This window comes from Channa argus, chromosome 13, assembly GCF_033026475.1.
Source record: "Channa argus isolate prfri chromosome 13, Channa argus male v1.0, whole genome shotgun sequence".
Taxonomy (NCBI): domain Eukaryota; kingdom Metazoa; phylum Chordata; class Actinopteri; order Anabantiformes; family Channidae; genus Channa; species Channa argus.
This window is the reverse complement of record NC_090209.1, coordinates 18,805,020-18,828,701: the sequence shown is the minus strand read 5'-3', so window position 1 is coordinate 18,828,701 and position 23,682 is coordinate 18,805,020. Positions and strand designations below refer to the sequence as shown.

The 23,682-nt window shown below is 39.2% G+C and overlaps 2 protein-coding genes across 5 annotated transcripts in view; both read left to right on the top strand.

Moving 5' to 3' along the window:
• The first annotated feature begins 107 nt into the window (after positions 1-107).
• Positions 108-11,952, top strand: rhoab (ras homolog gene family, member Ab). 2 transcript variants are annotated; one of them, XM_067527246.1, is made up of 5 exons: positions 108-259; positions 6,244-6,401; positions 8,138-8,258; positions 8,887-9,017; positions 9,372-11,952. In XM_067527246.1, exons 2-5 carry the CDS (start codon positions 6,246-6,248, stop codon positions 9,543-9,545), a joined length of 582 nt encoding a protein of 193 aa, XP_067383347.1. In that variant the 5' UTR covers positions 108-259; positions 6,244-6,245; the 3' UTR covers positions 9,546-11,952. The 2 variants fall into 2 exon arrangements, with proteins under 2 accessions (XP_067383347.1, XP_067383346.1); XM_067527245.1 differs by lacking the exon at positions 108-259 and having other exon boundaries at positions 6,230-6,401.
• Positions 11,953-17,056: 5,104 nt separating this feature from the next.
• sema3h (sema domain, immunoglobulin domain (Ig), short basic domain, secreted, (semaphorin) 3H) overlaps positions 17,057-23,682 on the top strand; it is a 51,068-nt gene continuing 44,442 nt past the window's right edge. The window contains exon 1 of one of the 3 annotated variants that reach the window (XM_067527275.1): positions 17,057-17,173. Coding sequence is in view for 2 of the 3 variants with exons in the window: in XM_067527274.1 (XP_067383375.1) it covers positions 20,363-20,474 (112 nt within the window). In the remaining variant the exon portion in view is untranslated. Of the gene's footprint in view, positions 17,174-19,875; positions 20,475-23,682 lie in introns of those variants that run through there. The other 2 variants (XM_067527274.1, XM_067527273.1) reach the window with 2 other exon arrangements.

The following is a 23,682-nucleotide window of genomic DNA, read 5'->3' as shown; positions in this document are numbered from 1 at the left end:
CAACCTTGTACCCACGCTGCTCTTAATGACCCCGCTTACAGAGCTCGTTGACGTCGTGCCCGCGCAGGTGTGGCTCTCAGGCTCGTGTCCGTTACCCCTCCCCCCCTCCCGGTTACGAACTACAAGCCCGGGCTGCGCGCCCCCGTGAAGTAATTCATTGTGTCAGGAGGAAGCAGCGAACGAGCCTCGACTGGTCGGCGAAACAACTGTGCTCCTGGAAACATTGACAAAATCCGACTGCTAGACACATAAATCGGAGGTAAACAACTTTCTTGATTACCCAATGATTATGAAGTTACAGCTTTGTCCTATTCTTTAGTTTGAAAGTGGACAGGCGTATTTTTAAAGTTGTCCGGCGCGTTAAAGGCCGTGCTAGCGAGGCTCAGAGCTAGCGGGGCTGAGCTAACGGTAGCCAAGTCAGCTTTTCCCCTTACCGACCACAATTTCACTGCCGCTTCCGCACTCACACGGCACTGTGTTGGTGAGAAAAGTGCTGTGTTTAAAACGTAAAAAAAAAACACCTCGAGCGAAATGTTGTAGCAAAACTCTAAGGAGAGCTATTAGTGTGACAACTTACTATAATTTTGTTATAAACTTAACCGTAAAAACTGGCCTAGATAGGAGAATAAGTCGTAACGAAACAATGAGGCTGTTTCCCGGACTTGTCTCGGATGGCCGAGCAGCTTTTTCTTAACGGCTCAGAGTCATTTCATGAACGGCTGCCAGCGGTTGAAATAACGTGGTCGTTTTCCGGTAACACTACAAGGATTCAGCAAACCACTTGTGTACTTTTCTTTTAGCGTTAAAATAAAATTTGACATGGTTTTGTAAGTTTTGGAACATGTCAGTCACAATAGAGCGCTATCTCTACTTGCTAGTTTCGCCCCTTTTGAAAAGGCTTTGAGGTGACTTCTCAGCAGCAGCATGGATCATGTAATGTCTACCACTTAGTTTGGATCGGGGCCACCAATCCAGTCTTCACTGCGGACACACTAGCCATCTGTTGCCTCTGCGATGACGCCATCTTTCTGGTGACCCACCCAGTGGCTAGCTGCTTTTTAAGAGCACTGTTTGACTGAACACTGGGAGTTCCCTTACAGTAAAGACACACAGCTTCTTGTGTGTGATGACCAGCGTTGCTTGTAGACCACATAAATCATCGGCTAGGTTTCAAATCAGCTATATGTGTGTGTGTGTATTTAATCATCTAGAGTTGGGTAAAACTGACGAAATGGACTGTCATCCTATCTTCTATCTGTGACCAAAGCTAATAGTGAGTGTGCAATTACAGCTATCGAATAAAGAAGTTTGTGATATATTATTGGGGGGGAATAGTAATAATTTACCTGATTGTCATGCTGAGAGAAGCATGTCTTGTATATTTACTATATTCACTTTTAACCTTTAAAATAAAACGGTCAGTGTGAAGATATGACTTCCACACTTGTATTTTATTTACATGTTCAGTATTTACATACATAGACACGTGAACTTGGAGTTATTTGTTTGAATGTCTTTTACCCTAATTTAAATCTAACCATGGATCAGGACCGCAGATTAGCTTTAGCTAGATTTCCTGCATGCATTACATCTGTTGCATTGCCTTCCTGTATGGCCTAATGTTTATCTCTGTAAGTCCCTGTTAAATAAAACTAATGATAATTTGCAACTTTCTGAAACAGGTATTATCTCAGAGTGAATGTATGAGAGCGTGTGTTTATAGAATAGCCTTTTTTACTCTTATTTTTTATTTTTTTAATTAGCATACCTCATTGTACAGCACCAAAGGCAGGAGAGGGTGTCAAGCAGGTTTTACACAATGTCAATCTTGAAGCCCTTTACTAAAATATTACACTGTCCTGTAATAACATGTCCTCTGCTATAGAAATTAAAAATCAAAGTGCAATTTTATTATATAGTTAATTAATAGGGCTAAGAATCTCCTAAATATCATTGGCTTAGTTCCAGTTATTGACTGGTTGGAAGCGGTTATCCTCTGAGCATGTTAATTACATTGTTCCTGTCATTTAAATAAAAATGTTTTTCCTGTGGATTACAAACCCAGTTGTCTCATGAGTACAGTTAAGTATCAATGTAAAGATGGAATTAGTCATTATACTGACATTTTTTGACAATACAGGTTAAAGTTGTCTTTAGTTTCAGTAGATTTTGTGCTTTAAATTTTTTTTTTTTTAAATCATCGCCTTGGTTGACTTTAATTTAAAATCTACAACATGTACTCTTGTAGTTGTATGTGAGACAACCAAGGTCGGACAAAAATAATTATTTTCCATTTGTTTGAGAAAAAATGAATTCATTCAAAATTCCTCTGCCTGTAAAGATGAACAATATGTAGTAGGGAGACACACCTGTCAGGTTTCTGTTAGGAATTGAAATAAAAGCCACCCAATAGTCAGTCAGCTGAAGGTAAATTTCTTCCCTTTGTGTTGGGTATTTCCTGACATAAATGCAACTGTTGCTTATGTGGTGTTTTCTAAAGGACAGGGTGGTGAATCATCAAGCACACAGTAATCGTTTTTTAAAAAAAAAACATTTTAATGCTATGTCATACTAGGGAACAATGCAGACTGAGAAGTGCTTTATTTAACATTTGGTCAGGGAAGACCATTCAAAACAATTGTTTTGCTTGCTGGAAACTTCTTGTGTGGACACATGAGTAGGTTTGACTGTCAGCCCTGCTGTCAAATATTGTTTGAGTTTGACAGGATGACAGCTTTTATGATTTATCATGCTGAATATTACACCCTCACAAAGAATAGCTCAGTTGAGAGGCAGTACATGCAAAGCTTTGTTTAAGGTGGTTTATTCAGTTAACTAGCTAGAGGAGTGGAGGAGGTGCTTTGTTAAAATAGGAGCATCAGTTTTTAATAAGAACAGTCAGAAGCTTGAATAGAGCATTTTTGTTTAAAGTGAGTTAATTTAGTTGATCACAAAAAGGCCTGTCCCTGCTTCTAATTGGTTGTGTTTATCACAGCAGTGTTCAATTGCTCTTACTGTACCTTACTGCTATTTAGATCCTGTCAGAGTTATGCCCTATCTTTTTCTTTATCCCTTATTTGCCCGTCTCTTTTAATTTCATCTCATTGTCTCTTGTTGATTAACATGCAGGTGGGGGTGGAGATTTTCACATGCAGCCTGGTCTTTATTTTTTAGCAGGATTATAATTGATCAGGGGCGTGCGTCTCACATGCACTCAGTAGGTTACTATGGCCATCAGCTATGGTTACTTAACCAGCCGGTCTTTTTTTGGACATTAAAAAAACTAGACCATTTAGACCTGCAGTGAAATGTGGTTGTCCACAGGCTGTAGTTTGGGTTTCATACATTTCCAACTTCAAATGTTTTTTTAAAACTTCTTCAATTGTAGTATGTACAATGTAGTATGTGCAATGAAACCTGAGCTTGGTGTTTGTCCAGGTGTCTGGCACGTATGACTGCTATATTAGCAAATGCCCAAGATGATACTATGCATGGTTAGTGACAATTTTCTCAATGTTTTGTGGAGCTCATGTTTCAGTTTGAGAAAGCCTTCAATGGAAAATACCTGGATTTCGATTTACATCTAATAGATATCAATTATATTTGTAAAATATAGGTGCAACTTTTCACAAGCCAGAATCTTGCAGGTGTTTTTAGCATTGAGACTGCCTGGAGACAGTGGATGATTTTCTTTTGTCACCACTTGTCTGAAAGCCTGTCACACAAGTGCGTGTTTCCTGCTTTGTTTGTTTTCTCACAAAACTACATGTTACTAAGGTTTCCCATACATTTTGAACATTTCTTACTCAACTTATAGTTGCCTTTTCTTTCCCCAAACTAAAACACTACATGGGGACACACCCTCTTATACTGCTGAATATCTTGTAGAAGGTACGTGTGGGCATTATACTTGTAACTGTACTGTAATATTCAGTGAATTTCTTATACATTAATAAACACTTTCAGAACACACAAGTCAAGTAGGTGTATTGTGTTGGGCACTAGTTTACCCAATCTCAGTTAGTTATTTAACAATTTTCCATCTGCTGACCTTTATTTTGGCCACATTACATTTGCAGTGCTGTATATGGTTTCGCTTGTGTGTTCCATTTGTTTTTTTAAACAAAAGTTCAGACACAACATTCTTCATTTCTAATGACTCTCTTCCTGCTGTTGCCTTTCTGCGTGCATATGTTGTTTTGTCTTGACTATGCCCCGATACTTGTTTTCCTGTATGTAATTTTTAAAATTATTTATTTTTAAATCCTGTTATTACCAGCCTCAAGGCTCTTGTTTGCAGTTAAGACCCTCTTGCCTGTTGGTATCTCTGCAAAATAAAATTAAAATAAGAGTACTTTATTATTTCCATTTTACCCACCAGTCAAGCATTGTACTTTACCGATGAAGCAAACATGGCCAACATTGACCATACACCCTTTAGGCTAAAGCTGGCCCCATTTTTCTCTATTTTTTTCCCAAGTCATGTAGGGAATGGTCTAATCTTTTTGACACTGCTGTCCTACTTAAGGTATTCATCTACCATTCAGGAGGGTTGCAGCACTTCATAGCACAGCAACTAATGGGATGACTCTTTGCAATAAAAAGATTCAAATTGTTTTATTAGGGATAAATACCTAGACAATTTATTTTTACGTCGGTCAAACTTTAATTGGAATGTAACTGATGTATCGAATTAGCTGCAGCAGGTGTCTTGTTTAGGAAAAATACTGGGGGAATAATGTCTAAATTTTCTGTGGTTTAGAAAAAGGCCTGAAAATGCAGCAGACAGCACAAAGTTTAGAGTAGCTGAAAATGCCAATCACATACAAACTGCTGCATGGGCAAAAAAACTGAAGGGGAAATGGCCAGTTTGGTTAGAGACTTTTTCATATGCAAAGCCTGTCCAACATGTTTGCAACACAGCAGTATATTATCAAATATTTTATCATTCAAACTAGCTTCTTCAAAGCAACCCTGACACCCCAGTTGTCGGAACAAAGGCACAAGGTGACCTGAGGAGTTCAAACTCTTAACATTACTGTTCATGAACTGCTGCAGATAAAACTGAAAATCAGCCGATTTATTTAGAATAAATAACCATTCATGGATATGATTTATTACCCTATGAATGTGAGGCCCGTTTGTCCTTCTGCAGTTGGTAACTACACAGCACATTCACTGTGTGAGTGTGAAAGACATGTCTCTGCAGCAGTGCCATCATGACAGATGGATAGTGTTTGATGTGCCTTACAACAAGATACAGTTCCTGTCATGTATGAAGGGAAGCTGCTCTTTTCCTGTTGTGATCACATTACATTGTTGGTCAAATGTTTTTTTTTAATAGGTTATACACCTTTTGAATATTGGATAATAAAGGTTTTGGGTCAAACATGTACACCTAGTTCATGTGTTTGAGTCACTGGTGAATCTCATTTCCCAGTATGCAGTTCTGCCCTCAGCCAGTCAAACAAGACTACATGTCACTCATTTCCCCCAAATTCACTAAACCCAGTTTAGCTGGCTCATTCTCTCTCACCCACACTGACACACACGTTAGGTCTTTACTGTCAAGAATTGCTTTTTGTACTTCTCAGTAGCTCTTATATTTTCTTCCCTGAAAATGATGGCTTCATGTTTCCAATGTTAATCGTGTTGATGTAGATTACAGGAAGGGGCAGGAAGCTACATTGCAGGGACATGGGCAAACATTTTTGTTGCACTCTGCCCTGATGTTGGCATACTGTACACTAACAGACATAAAACAGACAAGGCTAGTTAAGTTAAAAATATTTGCACAAAAGCTACTTGTTAGGCTACTTAAAAAAATAGCCTTCCATATTTCATGGAAAAGCTTTACTCATAAGTATGGAGACATTACATTATATCTTTGAATTTTTTTCCCCCATTAATTGTCACAACCCTGAGAAGCTCTGAACTTTCGGTTTTAAACACTTTTTTTTCTCGACCCATGTGGTTTAATATGTCAGGTTGTGGTGAATGGTGCACCTGTACTATGCATCAATGCTCAAATCACTTTTAAAGCAACACACATTCCCCTTACACACATTACTTTTGTTTTCTGGAAGTGAACTGTTAGACGAATTGTTCGTATCCCCAATCAACCACAGATATGGATGGCTTGGCATACTTATACCTGCTGCTACAATTCTTCTTTTTGTGTCATTTTGTTTTCCTATGGCTTTTTGACCTTAACCTTCACTACCTCCTCCATGTCTTCTCCAGGGATGGCAGCCATCCGTAAGAAGCTTGTGATAGTTGGTGATGGAGCATGTGGGAAGACCTGTCTTCTAATTGTCTTCAGCAAGGACCAGTTCCCTGAGGTCTATGTCCCCACTGTGTTTGAGAACTACGTTGCTGACATAGAAGTGGATGGCAAGCAGGTGAGACAACTTAAGTACTGCCAGTCTTTCCCATTTGATGTCATGAGTTGTGCATCATGGTAAATGGATTAATCCAAACCAGAGTGACCTTCAAAGCTGTTGTACTGCCTTGGTAATGTGAACAATGCCATCAGATAAGTCAACTGAAGATTTTAAATTTAAAAAAAAAAACTACAATGTTTGCAGTTTTTCTGACATGATTGAGTCAGCATTGTCCCTTCCTCAGCAGTGGTTTTTGTGCTGGTATTGGAGCTAATTTTGTTCCCTGGGTGTTTAATCACACTCAACACTTTAATTCTACCTTCAGGGCAGAGTGAGCAAGTGTTGATAAAATGGTGCTGTTCCATTTTCACATCTTCTTTCACATTGCATCAGCCATCTAATAAGTCTGGTGTTTTTCTGCAGGTTGTTTTTGTCCAGCTTAAATTCTAGATCCTCATATAGGCAGTTGAGTCTTTGTTCTATTTAAAATGTAGTCGGTAGCATTGCCAAATCACTTTCCATTGGTCTGGTTATTGTTATTGTATTGTTTAAATTTTATAATAGTCAATACTGAAGGACACATTAATTATGGTGTCCATGCCTTGTTCAAATAAACCATTTTATATCCACACATTATATAGTTGGGGTTGTTAAGTACTTCTAAAAATCCACAGTAAATCAGGTATTAAACTCCATAAGACGTCCTGGTTCATGATGCGGTGTGTGTGTGTGAGAGAGAGAGAATGCGGCATCAAGCCCATCTCATCAGTCACAAGCCCACATCTCCTGACCTCATTCTTGGCTAATGGGATTCTGGGACATTGAGTATTTATTGCCTTCTTGATTTCTAACCCATGGTGCAGCTAAGGACAACTTTTGCTTCTTCTTGTCAAGTATCAAATTTTTCCAAATGTCTTGATCTGTTTTTCGTGTCTTGTTTTATCTTCCATATATTTAACCTGTACAGTCTTACCAGAGGTGTAATCATAAGTCAGTCAAATTTTGTACTGCCACTGAGCCCACACGTAAATTTACAAATGGGACATATATTTATTTATTAGGAATAAACAAAGATATTATGCTTATATTTGCTCAACCCTATAAAATTTTTCTGGGCTGTAATTTTGTAAGAATCTTAATGAGGAAACAAAATAAGTTAGTTTTAAGTACAGTGGCAGTTTTTTGTGTTGATTTATATTAAATATTCTTAGAATGTCAAATTAATATTACTATTGAATGTCTTCAAAATAAGGTCTTAACAAGGTTAACATTCTTGTTGCCCAAATCACACATACAAGGAACCTGCTAAAACAGCCAATCTACGTATAGAGTTTCATCTTTCAGAAGTACAGAACTTTTTTATAAGCGTATTTCAAATTAAGATTATAATTGGGTTGTAATTTTAAAAAGACTATTTTTAACTCACAAAATGGATTTTAAAGTTGTAAAAACGTTAAGCAACACAAACCTTTCTTAAACAGTTAAGTCATCTTTGTTTTTCACTTTGGTTGTAGAATAAAAGGGTAAATCTGTGCTTTTTTTTTTTTTTTTTTTTTTTTTTAGTTGATATTCGTGGGATCTGCTGAAGCCCTTGTTTATTTTCTTATTTATGTCCTGTGTGAAAGTTATGTTGATCAGGATTGACATGATCCTTTGTTTTTCCCTCCTTCTTGTGTTTTTTGTCCTCCCCCCCCCCTTTTTTTTTTCCACACTCCCCGGCCTTTCTGCCTGCCTTCATTGTGTTTGTGTGACAGGTGGAGCTGGCTCTGTGGGACACAGCTGGTCAGGAGGACTATGACAGGCTGAGACCTCTTTCCTATCCAGACACTGATGTCATACTCATGTGTTTCTCCATAGACAGCCCCGACAGCTTGGGTGAGCACAAATGACAGACACATGAGAGGAAGTTCATTTAAATTAGAATTAAATCGCAGTGAAACAAGGGCTCGTTGAACTGCTCATTTATAGTTGTTTAACATGACCATTCTTTAATTTCTGTTCAAATTTTTAGTTTTGCTAATGAAGTCAGTCCTTTTTGTTTTTATTCCTTTCTCTTAGAAGCAGAATTTATCTTTGCAGTGACTCATATTTTCAATTACTAATTAAATTGTTGCCATCCCTAGAGGTAACAAATGTAGATAAGTATAATTGCTGCACCATCAAATTGCTTTTATGTAACAGATCCATTGTCAGTTTGCGTTTTTTGGTTATAGCACAAAAATTTTGCCAGGATTTCCTTTTTTTTTTTTTTTTTTTTTTTTGCGAACTTGTTTAGCAGTAAAGCATTTACTGTTTTTTGAGGGTTAGGATGTAGAGAAACATACAAAAGGTAAACCGCTCTATTACAGTACAGTTGGTACAGTATACATTGCACTAAAATACATTCTTACAGGTTTAATAGTTCTGTCACCATTTCCTTCATTAAGCTGTAAATGTTATTAGATTTAAACTAAATCAAATGCATGTATGTAGCTAACAAGTCGAATATTTTGTTGCTTACCAGAAAACATTCCAGAGAAATGGACCCCAGAAGTCAAACACTTCTGTCCCAACGTTCCCATCATTCTGGTAGGAAACAAGAAAGACCTGCGTAATGACGAGCACACACGCCGAGAGCTGGCCAAGATGAAGCAGGTACTCGAATTCTTTTGCTCTTATCAAAGTGCTACTTAGTTTACATTTTGAATAGTCTTAATCTTTTTTGAAACTTTGATCCAAGAAGTCTGTCATCATTTTGGGTATAATGATGATAATGATTTCCTGTGAGCAATGCTTGAAATGCCTTGGGGGAAAAAACCCAATTGCAGGTGTTCATGCCCCTGCTTTACAAAATCTTTCACTGACAACTGCGTAGTGCATATTAGATGGTAAAATAAGAAATGATCACTGCGTTCACTGGTATTTGAAGCAGTTGGTAGCTTAATTGGTTTTAAAAGTGAAGTGATTGTGTTTCCAAACTAAATTTTCAGTTTTCTGTCCTTCCAACAGGAGCCAGTGAAGTCAGAGGAGGGCCGGGACATGGCCGGACGGATTGCAGCATTTGGTTACATGGAGTGCTCTGCTAAGACCAAGGATGGTGTGCGGGAGGTGTTTGAAATGGCCACCAGGGCAGCACTGCAGGCACGTCGTGGAAAGAAGACTAATAAATGTGTACTGTTGTAAAATAGCTGACATATTTGGACTGTTTTCACCAGGGGCTATTGTACCTGGAACTAGGGCTCGGGAGGGACTGAGGGATTACTAGATGGGAGGAGGGGAGGGGGAGGGGGGTTGGTAAATAACTACCGTCGTAAAATGGCTGTTCGTTGGACTGAATATACTCTGGGACTTGGATTTGGGAAGCTTTGATGGAAAGGGAGGGGTGGGTGGATAGATGGGTAGAGGAGGAGTGAGCACAGTAAATGACTAAAGATGTCACCAGGCTCTTCACCTGTGGGTTTATCATTTACACCAGCTACCGGCCACATGCTGGCAAATTTTGTCTACAGGCCACTTACACTGACAGGTTATGAGATCCTGGTCCTTTCTAAATATACAACTGACTGGGAAAAGTGCTGGTGAATTATGGAACGATCCAGTTACTGTGTTTAGTGTGGACAACAAAAAAGATTTCTGCCAGGATGACTTTTCAGATGGATGGGAGTCAATCGGACCACTGTCAACTGCCACCAGTGGATTATTTATCCCCAAGTTTTCATGTGGAATTAGGAATAGGGCTGTGCGGAGATGGACAGTTGAAGGGATGGGAGGAATGGTGTGCAGTTTGTGGGCGTGACCTTGAGGTTTTTTTTTTCCACCAGCCCAGCAGCAGACGAATCACCAGTAAACTGTATCACATGCTGTCAGGTGCTGTGGTCTTGTGTGTTACATTGCCAATGAGGCGAGGAGCTGCATGCTCACATGTGCAGCTCGGTGCCATTTAGTCTCTCACTGTGGCTAATCCTTTGCTTACAGACTCCGTGACAAACACGGAGCCCTGCTCTCAGTTATGATGTGTTGGCATCACATAATAATGTAGACTCTATTGTTTGCTGACAAACTGCAGCTAGTGTGTAGTTTTAAATTGAAAGAAACTGTCCTTCGTCGCTGCAGCGTCATCTGACCTGCATCTAAATTGGCTCTAATAACTACCTATGTTCCAGTTGCTGCTTTATAAATCAGACATATTACCATAGCAGTGTTGCAGAGAGCAGAGTAAAGTTAACTAAACTTCTGGAGAGCAGCAGTGGGACGTCTGATTGTCAGGGCTGGACATAAACTGTCTTTACTACTTTTTTTTTCTACTCAAGGAGGTGATCATCAATGTGAAGGTTATTTAACATTTAATACATTCTTTTGTGGTCCCACTGGATGTCTAAGGTAGCTTCCTGCCCTGCATAGTACAATCTGAACAAACTCTTGCTGTGGCTCAGTTCCCATCCCTTCCTGTTCCACATTAGCTGACTGCTGGTGCTCATCTTCCTCTGGTTTTAGACCAGGACAAAGAACAAGGAGAGGAGAGTGTTTACACGCACACCACTGATCCCTTCATTTGGGATAAATGGCTATTTCTTTTTTGTGTAAGCTTGTAAAAAGGTCAAACACCCAAAACTAGTTCAAAATTGAGGGGAAAAACTGGTGCCAGGGAATTGGTGGTAAGTGTGTGTCTTTTACTGGTTTAACTGGTGGTACCTCCCACCTTTTTTTGTTTTTTAAAAAACTTTAAAAGACACACTTTGTGATCTTTTATATGCAGAGTGCTTTGCATGGAAATGCCAGAATTGTCAGATTGGCAGCCAGCTCAGTTTTTGGGTTAACTTGCAGAAAACTCCTACATCCTTTTGGGGTCTTTTGTTTGTTTGTTTGTTTGTTTTTGGACATTTAATTCCAGAACTGTTAAGGATGGTCATATTTGGGATTTCACAGCCTTTCCTGACTTTTCTGTGCTTGACTGCCAGATTCAGGCGGTCTTCAGTGTTGAATCCTCCTGTTGTTCTTCCTGGCCTGCAGGGAGGAGGAGCCTGTTCCAGAAACTTTTGTGTTGGTTTGTTTTTATACTTTGTTTCCAGCTTTTGAAGAAAAGTCCTAAATATGTTGTCTCAGTATTTAAAAATAAGAGGTGGAAAACTAGGGGACTGCTTATGTGCTGTCATTTTAGTTTATTCTTTTTGTGCTTTACCTAAATTTTTATGATGATTTACAATTGGATGTACCAACCTGTCAATCATCCTTGCCAAACGCTGTTGTTGGGCAGTCAGGAGAAAGGCTGGCCTCTCGGCTGCCTGTCTAGAGCATCGCTAGGACCACATGTGCTGGCTCTTTTTCTGTTTGTTTGTTTTGAGCACAAACTTGGCTGAAAAAAAACAATTCTCTGTTCTCAATTCTGTATAAAACTTTTATTTCTAGTTTTTATTGTATTTTTAGATGCTGAAGCAGTGATGTAAACAAAGAAACAGGAAAACTAAGCTGTATGCAAAGTCTGTAAATATAAAATGTGGGTTTGTTCATACTAGACTATACAGACGCACAGGACTGGAAACTGTATTTGTAAACTAGCTTTGGTTTGTGTAATAAATTACTTTCTTTAACACCCAGCTTCTATTCATTTTGGTTTCTGGGTGGAGGGGAAGAGCCCTTTTGTTCAATCAATGCACATGTAAAATAAATGCAGTTATGGATTAGTGGTTTTGTAAACTGCTGAACTGTGACACAAGCAACATGTGAAATGGTAAATGGCTTGAACCTTAATAACCTCCCAAGCAGATTGTTAATCTGAGAAATGGTTGATAAGCGGCAGCCAGTTAACATCTGATGACTCACGATAGTCACATAACGAGGGCTTTCTCTTATCAGAGGATTTGGATTTCATCCCTCACTGGGTTCACCTTGAAATATTAGTCATTCTGTGTGTGTGTGTGTGAGAGAGAGCGAGACTTATTAATGAAGAAAATAGGCTGAATGCAAAATGTGCCGTTCAGTGTAATCGTATAGAAATGCGTTAATTTATTTTTGGTGTCTGCAGAGCTGTTGTCCACAACAGGTGTTTACAAATGAGGTGGACATGTTCCACCGTTCCACATCTATCCATTTTTTTTTCAAGAATGATGGGTTGTTAGCGATATTAATTATTAAGCAATAAATCTAGATAATAAAGTAGCAGAGATCCGTGTTGCTATTGGCTGTAAATCTTTCTGTTGCAGAGCTGCAGATCAGTGAAAAACTAATATCCCAGAGCAGATTCTAATGACTCGATGAGAATCCTAAACAGTGTAATGGTTTAAACTAAATATAAAAGCACAATATTATAAGCGATTATAAGAGCAGAAAGAAACACTACATTGCTCAGAGATGTGCCCGCAGACTCTCTTTGTGTGGGATGGTGAGGTGAGGCGGTTGGTCCTGTGTGGGATGATACTGGAAGTTGTGAAGCAATATCAAAAAGCTGCAAGCGTGTGGAGCTGCTCTGTAACCAGCAATGAAAGACAGTTGTGTAAGGCAGTGTGGAGGAGTCCACATCCAGGAAAAAAAGGGATAAATGTATGATACTCATAAGTATCATACATTATACTCATAAGTATCATACATTTACCGCAACTTTATGGTTACAAAAGTCTCTGTGTCTGATTGTGTGTTGAGCTACCACTGAACTCACAATTGGAAAGTACAGCATGTAATGAATGACCCAAAGGCAACTGTGAGCGTGGAGGACACAGAAAGAGAAATTAAGTCAAAGAGCCAGTACGATTGTTTTTTTAAATAAAATTAGCTCCATCTACACTGTTCAAATGTACAGGTAAAGTTGTAGTTATCCTCCTGTAACATCAGAGAGGTGTCTGGAGAGATCTTTAGCAACTTATATGAGAATCGTGTGGTGTTTTAGGAAGAGGAGGAGGAGGAAGCGGTGGGATACAAGAGTATAGAAAATAGAAAGATGGATAGTAGGAAGAGGCCTCCAACGATGGATTACAAGAGGCGCAGTGGGTGGATGTTTGGGGAAACGAGAAATTGGCTTCACTATAGGTTGCCACTTTTTATTCGGAGGCATTTTAATGTATGCTGCTCACTCTCCAGTGACCTCCAAAGGAGAGCTGTATTGCCTCAGGACACAAAGCAGGGCCCTGATCCTCCAAAGCAAACAATGAAAAGCAACTTCCTATAGTCACAGTGGGTGTATTTGCTTTACTAAAGCCACACAGGGTTAATAAATAGTGCTGCATTGAATGAGAAATGGCTTTTGCTCTGCCATGTTTCATAAAGTAGAACAGCTCAGACAAAGGTCAATCTGCACACAAACCTAAGAAAAGTGTAAGATCTTTCAGTAAAAAGTGAAGCTACAAGGGTGACAACTGTTCCACATGTTGGTTGTGTCCCCAAACAGAAGGATTATAAACGAAATGAACAAAATATTTTGAGTACTCTGATAGCGTATGTCTGTCCATGTTGATAATTAAACAGAGACAATGCAGTTTTCCTCACTCGTGCCTGTAGCACTTATTCTAGCCCTAAACTGCTGTTATCCACGTCGCAGCACTCTGACAATATTCCAACAAGACGGTGCACAACACGCACTAAGCAGATGTTCCATGTCTTTCTATGGTGAATGGCACAAAGAGAGAAACAAAAAACTGCGATTCACTTCAAACCTGCTGTGGGAGCTCTGACAGTGATCGCTTGCAAAGATAATACCCTGGGGTTAATTATATCACATTATTTATTAGGGCTAGTCATCACCTATTAACACACGTTATTTCTCAGCTGTTTACTGGAAAGATTTTTTTTTTTATGGTAAAAGCTGTTGCAGGAGATTTTCTTCATTGTGCGGAGAAACTCTTCCTCAATCATTCTTCATCGATTTAAACGTTATAACTCTATCATTAATGCTCAGCTGTTTCTAGAGACCTGACACATTTTGCATGTAAAGCTCATTTAGTATTATCTGAATAAAAAAATGATTTGAAAGTCATCTCTATTGTAATTATCATCAAAGTATACAACTTTTTGGGAGAAAAAAAGACGGGACCTTGCAATCCCCTAAAATGAAAGCGTTAACTACAACATATATTTCACTCGTTTGCAGAGTCTGTGGTCTGTTTCTGGAGGAAGTGACTGTGATCTCGAGAGACAGTCACATCGAAACCATAGAGTTAAAGAGGAAGGAAGGAAATTCGTCAGTGGCGACTCCACCCTAACTGGTGGCCGGGCACCATGTAAGTCACAGCTCTGCCTCTGGTGCAGCACTGGTAGTGGAATGAGCTAGAGGGAAGCTGCTGTTGGTGATGAGCATGTTGCCCGTTTCTTCCTCTCCGTGCCCCCCTCCTCTTCCTCCTCTTCCTCCTCCCTACTCTCCCCCTCTGTCTGTCTCCCAACCTTCTCCTCCCGCTGCCGCTCACTGAGGAGTGAAGCACAGCACAGGCGAACCGCTGGCTTTATATACCGGACTATTTTTAGCCTCTCGCGAGCCCAACTATTTTTAACCAATATGAGCTCATCGCCCATCCGACTTGTCCAATGAGAGGAGAGGGAGATTAATGGAGCCGTCCAATGGGAGGGACGGAGAAGAGAGAGGGGACGGGTTATACAAGAGCCTATTATCTGCAGGGAAACAGCCCACCGAGCAGGAAGAGGACCGCTCACTCTGTCGCTTTTCCAAAGTACCAAGCTCTTGTGCACTAAGAGCCCTCTCTTCGGAATTCGAAACACAGTTTAAGAATTACTCTTTAAGTACAGTTCAGCTTTATATAGTATTATCATATAGTGACAAAAATATGTTTTGTTTATTAACTATAATAAACATTAGCCATCCAAAAAGGTCAATCAGGCACAAAAACTGCAGCACAAAACTCAAAAACTACCAAACAGATGCTGACTGATTCAAAATAGTTTCTGACAATTTCAAATTGCCACCTATTTTATGTGCATGGTCTAATATGTGTCAAATAAACCAAGCGGTGACATGGGGCGGCTGTAGCTCAGTTGGTAAGGCAGCAAACCACGGACCACAGGGTCCGTGGTTTGATCCCTGATCCTGGCTACATGTTGAAGTGTCCCTGGGCAAGACACTGAACCCCTAACACACCATTGCCTAACAGCCCGTTCCCCTCCCCAGCTGTGCAGTGTAGGTAGAAATTGGGGAGGGTTGCATCAGGAAGGGCATAAAAACTGCCCAATCAACATGTGGACAGTGATGCACTGTGAACAGTGATCTGACCCTGAACTCTGGGGATAAGCCGAAAGGACCCCCCCCCCAAAAAACAAACAAACAAACAAACAAACAAAATAAACACGCAGTGACATATGGCCAAAAAGTGCAAAATGTCACTCGATTAAGGTTGTGCATGTGAAATCTTTTGGAGTAAAAACAAAAAATGGTGACCGTGTCCTCTAGGTGCAAGAATGTAGTCTGAACATTAGTAATAGCTGCTGAGAATCTACAGGTCCACGAAGGCCCTGCTGCTGTTTATAGTGAAAAAGAGTGACCCCTATAAATTCTGGTGCTATTCATCTTTTGAATAGACGATCTTTGGTAATGACTTTGGACTGGTAGGACTGGCTGCTCTGTCTCTGTCTGGGGTGTATTTTTTGTTATGACTTTGGATAAAGGCTATGACATAGATTGCCGAATGATTGTGAGTCATCCACACACCCACCTTTTCTGATGTTGCCCTAAGTTTTATTTTTAGACCGTAAGCACAGAAACACAACGCCCAGTGTCCTACCAGTCTCTGTTCCTCCACTGGGACAAGAGTTTATCTCTGTGACACGTTTCCCATAAAAAGAGAAGAAAAAACTTCAAGCTTGTGTTTCCCACAGCTTAACATAATCACATGAGGTTACTCAACCACAGTAGCAATGTTCTTTTTTTTTCTTCTGTAGATTCATTGTGGCATCGGCTTAAAATCAAGCGCGCTCCCGCCAGCCGCGCCCCCACACAAAAGGTTCCAACACATCACGACGGGAGCGCGCAAGGCAGTCAAACTCAAACCCACTCCCCCCAAACACTCACCCCACCCTGTCATAAACTCCACTACATCTGTTAAGGAATTTAAATTCAAACGATTTTCCAGCAATAAACTGCATTGCAAGCTAAATCTACAAAATAAGCAGTTTGAATGTCACTTTTAAAATAATTACCATCTAAAATATAACAAATCAAACCAGTTATCCTTCCTTGCTGTCATTTTACAAACTGCAGCTGGCTGAACATTACAATGGTTTCATGTTATTTGCCATGTGTTTCCAGAATAAAAAAAATTAATTAGGCACTTCCGTACCTAATATTCAATAAATATAATATGCACAGTCAACTGCAGTTCTTTTCTGTATGCGTTTTTTTTTTAATTCTTGTAACGGTAATTTGATGTAATTATGTTTCCATGCCCTCTAGTTCAATTGACTGAACGTAAACAGAACGTAAACACTGACCTCTAGCGCTACAAATGCGTCATCACATAACTAGTGTTGCGTTCAGTTACTGTATGTCCGCCACTCTATAACTGTGACTTCTCTGCTTTTATAAGGCTGCAACAGCTTCAGCTTTTTGTGTTAGAAGTCGAGGAAGTTTATGTTAACTTAAAAAAAATACTTCTTTAAAGTTTAAATGACAAATGTACACTGCAATATAAAGTTGCATAAATTTAATTCTCCCAGAGTCTCGCGGGATTTCTTAAACGCGAGATCCTAATTAAGCAATTGGCGGGAAGAAACGTAAGATGGCAGCAGATCCCCGCCTGTGAGAAGACTGAGGCCTGAGATATTTAGGAGGTTCATGCGCTCGGAGGCACAAATCGGCATGAGAGCATTGTCTGGTGACTGTAAGATTTACTTGTTTCTATCTGGTTGTGTTTAACTTGTGCTGGTTTTGGCAACCGAAGTTTCTCTGTGCCTTTGTGTCCAAAAGTTGACTCTGTTTTAGCTAGCTAGCTGTAGCTAACAGATGAGCTAACTTTAATAGTCTCACAGGCCAAATTGCCACCTGAAGAGTGTATTATGTTGTCTTTTTGCAAAATATTGTATTTATCTGCTGTAAGTTTAATGGGCATTGTGTCAGTTAGGATAATATAAAGGATGATAAACCTTTATTAGGGTAAAGGAAAATACGTCTGACAGCTAAAAAGTATAGTAGGCTAACTGCTGAGAGTAGAGTATAAGGTATAAAGAAATATAGACAATACAGAGCCCTGTTGCTTTTCTTATGATAAATTATTCTGTATCACACAGATTTTATATATTAGTAAACACATCTACAGTAAAATCTAAAATGAAAAATAATTCTGTGAATAATAAAATAATTAACATTAATGACATTTTATCATGGTTCGGCTTCTATGTTAATGTATAACTGTTTTTTATCATATTTTGAAGTTAGAGATTTATGGGGAAACATTCTCTCTTGCTAACTCATCTTCCCATATAGCCCTAACCGTTGTCTCCAATCCAAAGAGAAGTGCAGCCCCCTGTAATAACATTGGTGGTTTTTATTACTAACGTACTAACATCGATTGTCTGTCCCATATCCCTTACATCAACTTGTAAAGCAAAACTGTCATAAGCAGTGAATAGGTGACATTAGGGTTAATTTCAGTATAGAAAAGGAGGGTAAACTTTATGAAACTGAACAAAGAACAACAAGATGACAATTAGTGCTCATTAACTGATGCATTCTCACTAAACTCATGAAACACAGGGCATGTGTGTGAGTTTTGTGATGAATGTGTGTGTCTGGCTGCCTTGTAGAGAATAGCAGCGGTAAGATCTGAAACCAGTAATGATCTCAGAAACTGACCCCTCGCATGTTGTTTGGCTAGTTGACGTCACTTGTCATAGAGAAATCAGAGGCTTTGTGTTCAAGCCAGCTGGGAGGCTGTTAGTTGTCGACAAGCTTTTAATTATCACGTCTTATTGTATTGAGGGTTGGAGGTCCTAGTAACCCAGTTTTGTGGCAAGGGCTTAAGTGATAATGGTGGCATTTGTGGTTTGTAAACTGGCAAGAGGGTGTTTGCCTTACCCGTTTTATTCTCAACAGGAGTGTGATGGCCATAGATTTAGATTCCATGCATCTGGGGCTCTGGTTTTGTGCTTTTTTTGTGTGGCACTTTGGGTCATTGCTGTTAGTCTAGTAAGATTATTAAGAAACTTCTATTGTTAGTCACCATTTGACCGTTTGATGTGTCAAGAGGCAGCAACTTGTCATGCATTTAATCACATGGTCAAATGATGACTGAGCAGTTTGCAGTATTTCCTCAGATGCTATTCCGGGAATAATGTCATTTACTGACTTTCCATAGATTTTTGGGTGCCACAGGAAAGAAAACACTTTTAAACTTATCTTCTTTTGTCTTTTCTTCTCTTTTCTAAACCTTTCCAATATGCACTATATTTCCAGGGTCTTTGGTGGGTAAATAAGCACCATCAGCACAATTTTTCAGCCTAAATGTCACTATGACTATTGAATCACCAACTTCTGACATTGATGGTAGTTCAACTACTACTGCTACAAATAGTTGTTTGCTCTGTATAACTGCTAAACAATGTCTTTTATGTAAATAATTTAGATAAATATAATAACAAGTAGGATTGATCAGATTTGGCCTCAACCAATTAAAACCTATGTGAGGTTGTATAAACAACAGTCTAGTGGACATGGAATTATGTAATTAAACTGCAAGTTAAAATGAATTTGGAATAATTATACAATAACAAGGGTCGAGAATAAATCATTTACAAATCAGAAATCCTTGGGTGTACTTGTTCATTTGCACTCAACCTAAATTCATTATTTATCTCAGAGAACGAATAAATTGTCACTGCTAGCCTTTGATTGAACTTGAGCTGGTGAAAAATTCAGCTTGTGTGTCTGTACCCCAGTGAGCAGCTGTCTAATGAAAATAACAGCAATGTAGACAGCACAGGCTTTAATGATTGCATTTGGGTTAGGAGATAAACCACAGAAAATAATGAGACGGATGAAAGAGACTAAAGAACTAAAGTTTGGGACGGGGGAAAAGAGAAGGTTAAAGTTGTTTTAGAATCAATTTTAGGATTTTATTCATGAATTTTAATGGACTTCATGGCTTCACCCCAGATTATTTGTCTTGAATCACTTTCCCCTTTTCCACCTGTACACACGGTAAGACTTAAGAATAAAAGACATCAAACATTTGATGTTTTGTTTGTACTTGTTGAGATTGTATTTGGTGGCAGGGGTTATATTTTATTAGTCCCTTCTATCTCCATTTGATTATTTTATTATTGTAAGGGTTAGGAGAGAGTGATACAGCGAGTGAAAATGTAAAAAGGGAGCAAAAGAAAAGAGGAAGAGGGAGTGTAAGAAAAAGACAGCCAGAGATTAATAAAGATGATTTGTCCCTCATTTCTACTTTAACTTGGATTTCCTGGAGCAGTGAATAGGCGTGTGTGCAGGGTGACCACAATGATGTGAGATCTCATTCCCTCCGCCTTCTAGAGAGAGAGAGAGAGAGAGAGAGAGAGAGAGAGAGAGAGAGTGTAGTCACATGCAGAGAGGAGCTGGGACGAGAGACAGAACAGAAGAGAGCTGTCAAGCTCAGAGGACGCAGCAGAGAAACGACTTAGTTTTTTCTTGGAATATATTTCCCTGCCATCTCTGAAGCACACTTACACACTCAAAAATATATATACTTGCAAACACAGAGATGTTGAAGTGTGTGTGTATGAGTGCTGCTGTTACCTCCGTACAAGGAGAGGTGAATTATTTTAAGGATCTGGACTTACTCAAGCCTGACATACTTGGACTGTATTTGATTTCAGCATCTTTCTGACTTGATCTTATTCTCTAATTAGATTTGAGTGTTTTTATCAGCGCAGCAACAATTTGCACTAAGTGTGTTTTTCTGTCTGTCTGAGTGTGTGTTGGCATTCAAAACTTAAACACCTGAATCCGATACTTGATATTTTGACTGCAACTGCTTTGGCCCTTTTTTGATTTATAAGACTGGACACCTGGACTTAGTGTTTGTGTGTTTATGAGGAAGAGGATGTGTTGGCCAGTGACAGTGGTCCTGCTAGCCCATTTTGGGGCAACATTAACAGGAGCATGGAGAGCATCTCAGCCAAGGCTACAGTTCACACACTCTGGTAAGAGGCGAACTCTTTTTTCTTCTTTTGTGTTTTACAAGAGTGTCTTAATTTTGATTGTCTAACACATCTGTCACGCTTCTCCACACCTATATACTGTATACAGGTGACAAAAATCCTGTACCATGTCTCATTTTGTCACTTTTTTTCTTTTGTCTTTATTAATGCCCAGATACTGTAATGGGATATGTAGAGCACAAATGACACCTTTGCCTTTCTGCCTCTCTACTGGTGGTTGTCTGCCTAGTTCATCTACACTGTCTCACTTCCTCCACTGCTATAATCACCTATATCCAATTCATCTTCTTCCAGTATTCTAGTGTGGCAGTGAAATCCTGTCTTTAACACCTGTCCATCTCACTTTTTCCTCTCACCTTGTTGCATGATTATAGTACTGATTTTGACTGTCCAACACAGTTGTAACACCTAAATGACCCTTTCAGAGCTTATTTTTCAAGCCCCCATTCAGAGAATTCAAGTTTATTATCACTACTATCTGTAGTGAATGTTTACTACTGGGAATTATAATTTTAGTTTTCTCTTCCAAACGTGGGAATCTGTCTAACTTATCTAACCACAGATGTTTTCCCATAGCAATAACAAAATTCACCATACTCTTTAAAACAATTTGGCAGCTATGTTTAGTACCCAAGTACATCATCACCTTGTCACAAACAGACTTATTGACAGCACAAGCACCCGCCAGGATTTGGAATCTAGTGTCTGTGTCCGTTAGTTTCAGTTATGGCTAACAAAGAAATAATTATCTCATGGCAGAAGTCCCAGATCCAGATTAACACCAAATTAATTATGTCCTGGCCCCAGGCAGATCTGTCCACAACAGTGAAATCCATGAAAAACTCCCTTGAACTAAAACATGAAATGTCAGCTATTTATTTGGACATGCATACTGCTTGCATACCACATGCTGGTGTAATTCACTCTCAGTGTTTTCCAATTGTAAGCCACTTCTGTCTTGTGCCACACATTGCACAGACTCATATTCAGCATGCCAGTTTTTAAAAGGAGCACAGGTTCTTCCATCGGTTGGTTGATGCATGGTTGAATCGGAGTGTTAGGTAGCTCAAAAAGGGTGTGGTGGCACTGCACGAGCTTCTAAAACTGAGTCTGGACAGAAGGCATAGCGTGAGCAGTACATTAGCAGAACAGTGTTCCGTGTGTTTCAACACAGGAGGCATTCAGGCACAGTACCGAGTGTGGGTCATCGTGTTTTGAAAGTGCTGAGTCCAATATACAGTCACTGTGGATGCGTGCATAAAATGCAGGATAATGGACATCAAGGATAAAGGAAAACAAAAGCTTGGGATGCTCTAAATAGTCCAAAAAGATTTTGCCCCCGACCCATGTTGAGTGTTTTGTTCTTTGGAGAAGCCGATCTCCATCTTCTAATTAAAACACGATTTAGGATCAATTGGAATTTGATCTTTCTCTGTCAGCTCTATTTATGGTGAATCCTCATCCAAATCAAAGCTTTAAATGCATCTTGGCCTTTAGTAACAGTGAGATAAACTCAACTCTCTTAATCATGTTTACCAGAGACACGTAGAATAAGAAATGAACTGCATTCTTACGTAAGCCGAAGCACAAAGGGTATGTGAAGTAGATGTGATAAGACTGAAGTCGACCAATTATGACCTAGAAAGTGCAGTGAGAGGATTCTCCCAGGTGGGATTTTAACCCTAATGAAATCTGAATGTAAAAATGTGCACAACTGCTAATGTAGCTGTGTATGTATGTGTCAGTATCATGTGTGAGCACACATAAACTGCTGTATGTGCCTATATGTCTTTGAATGCGCACATGCTTGCATGTGTGTACAAAAATGTGTGTTGCTGTTTATTATTGGTCTAATCAAATTATATTTGTGTGTGTGTGTGTGTGTGCACTAAAATGGAGCTGTTTCAATTCTAGTATCTCTTCCCACCATACACTTTGTTGTGTATTCTGCTGAGACAAATCCTCATGTGTTTGAACAACAGAGGTTTGCTTGTCTGTGTGTGTGTGTGTGTGTGTGTGTGTGTGTGTATATATGCATCTACAGTAGCGAGAAGTGCCTATCTTTGGAAAGAGAACAAAAAGAAATATATGATGTATGCAGGGATTGTGATAGGCTCCCTGTCCACCATCATGCCTGTGTGTGTGTGTGTTTGCTTTCTTCTCTCTGTGAAGAAGTGCTGTGGTCATTTCCCTTCCCATCACTGCTGAGGTTATTATTATGACAACCAATTGAAAAGACAGTCTGACATTTAAGTGAAGTTCTTTACTTCAGGATTAAGGAAAATTACCTGCTACAAGGAAGCAGAAGTCCAAAACATCATATTGATTCAAGTGGGGTGTTGCAGCATTCAAATAATAAGTAAAGCAAGAAAACCAGATGAAGATAGGAGTACAGCTAAAGAGGAAGAATGAAACGAACCAACAAAAATTTACTAATCAGCGTACAAGGAATGTACAAGGAATCTTATTATTAATCAGAGGAAGCACCTTTTTGGCACTTTTAAAATGACTTCTTTGGTTCTGGGGGACTTTTGTAAAACACATCACACTTACAAATTACACAAGTGACATAACAAATTATATAACATTATTACATTACTACATTAAAAAGAAACTGGGTGGAGTTACTTGACCACTGGAGTACCTTTTTAAGTAACTTGAATATATTTAATTGCACACTTAAGATATTTGACTGAAACAAGTTACTTGTTAATCTACAGGAAGTCCATATTTCACTTGGGTATCTGCCACTTTATGCACATAGAATAATTTGCACAAAACAATCCAAGATAACAAAATGTATATGTTGCCACGGAAAGTAAGAAGGAGCCTTTATCCATTAGGCCCCGCGGACTTCAAACTGGCTAAGCTGAATAGTTATTTAAACATAAAATGCGTTCCACAACAATGCAACAATATAGGAAAGACTTCTCACAGACGAGATATTAAGTGACAACTGTGACAGAAAAGGGTTAAATCAGAAATATAAACTGGGCCTAGAGACTATTCTTTATACTAAAAACTGTTCTGTTTTTGTTATATGCAGTAATTTTGACAGCAAAACAAAATTTGCCCTTCTTTTAGCTGATCGTTGAAAACATAGGTGACCCACACAAATAATATTTTCTGATACCAGTACCATTATGATCTTCTCATTGTTCCATGCAGATCTGTTTTGATCTGCCAGTGT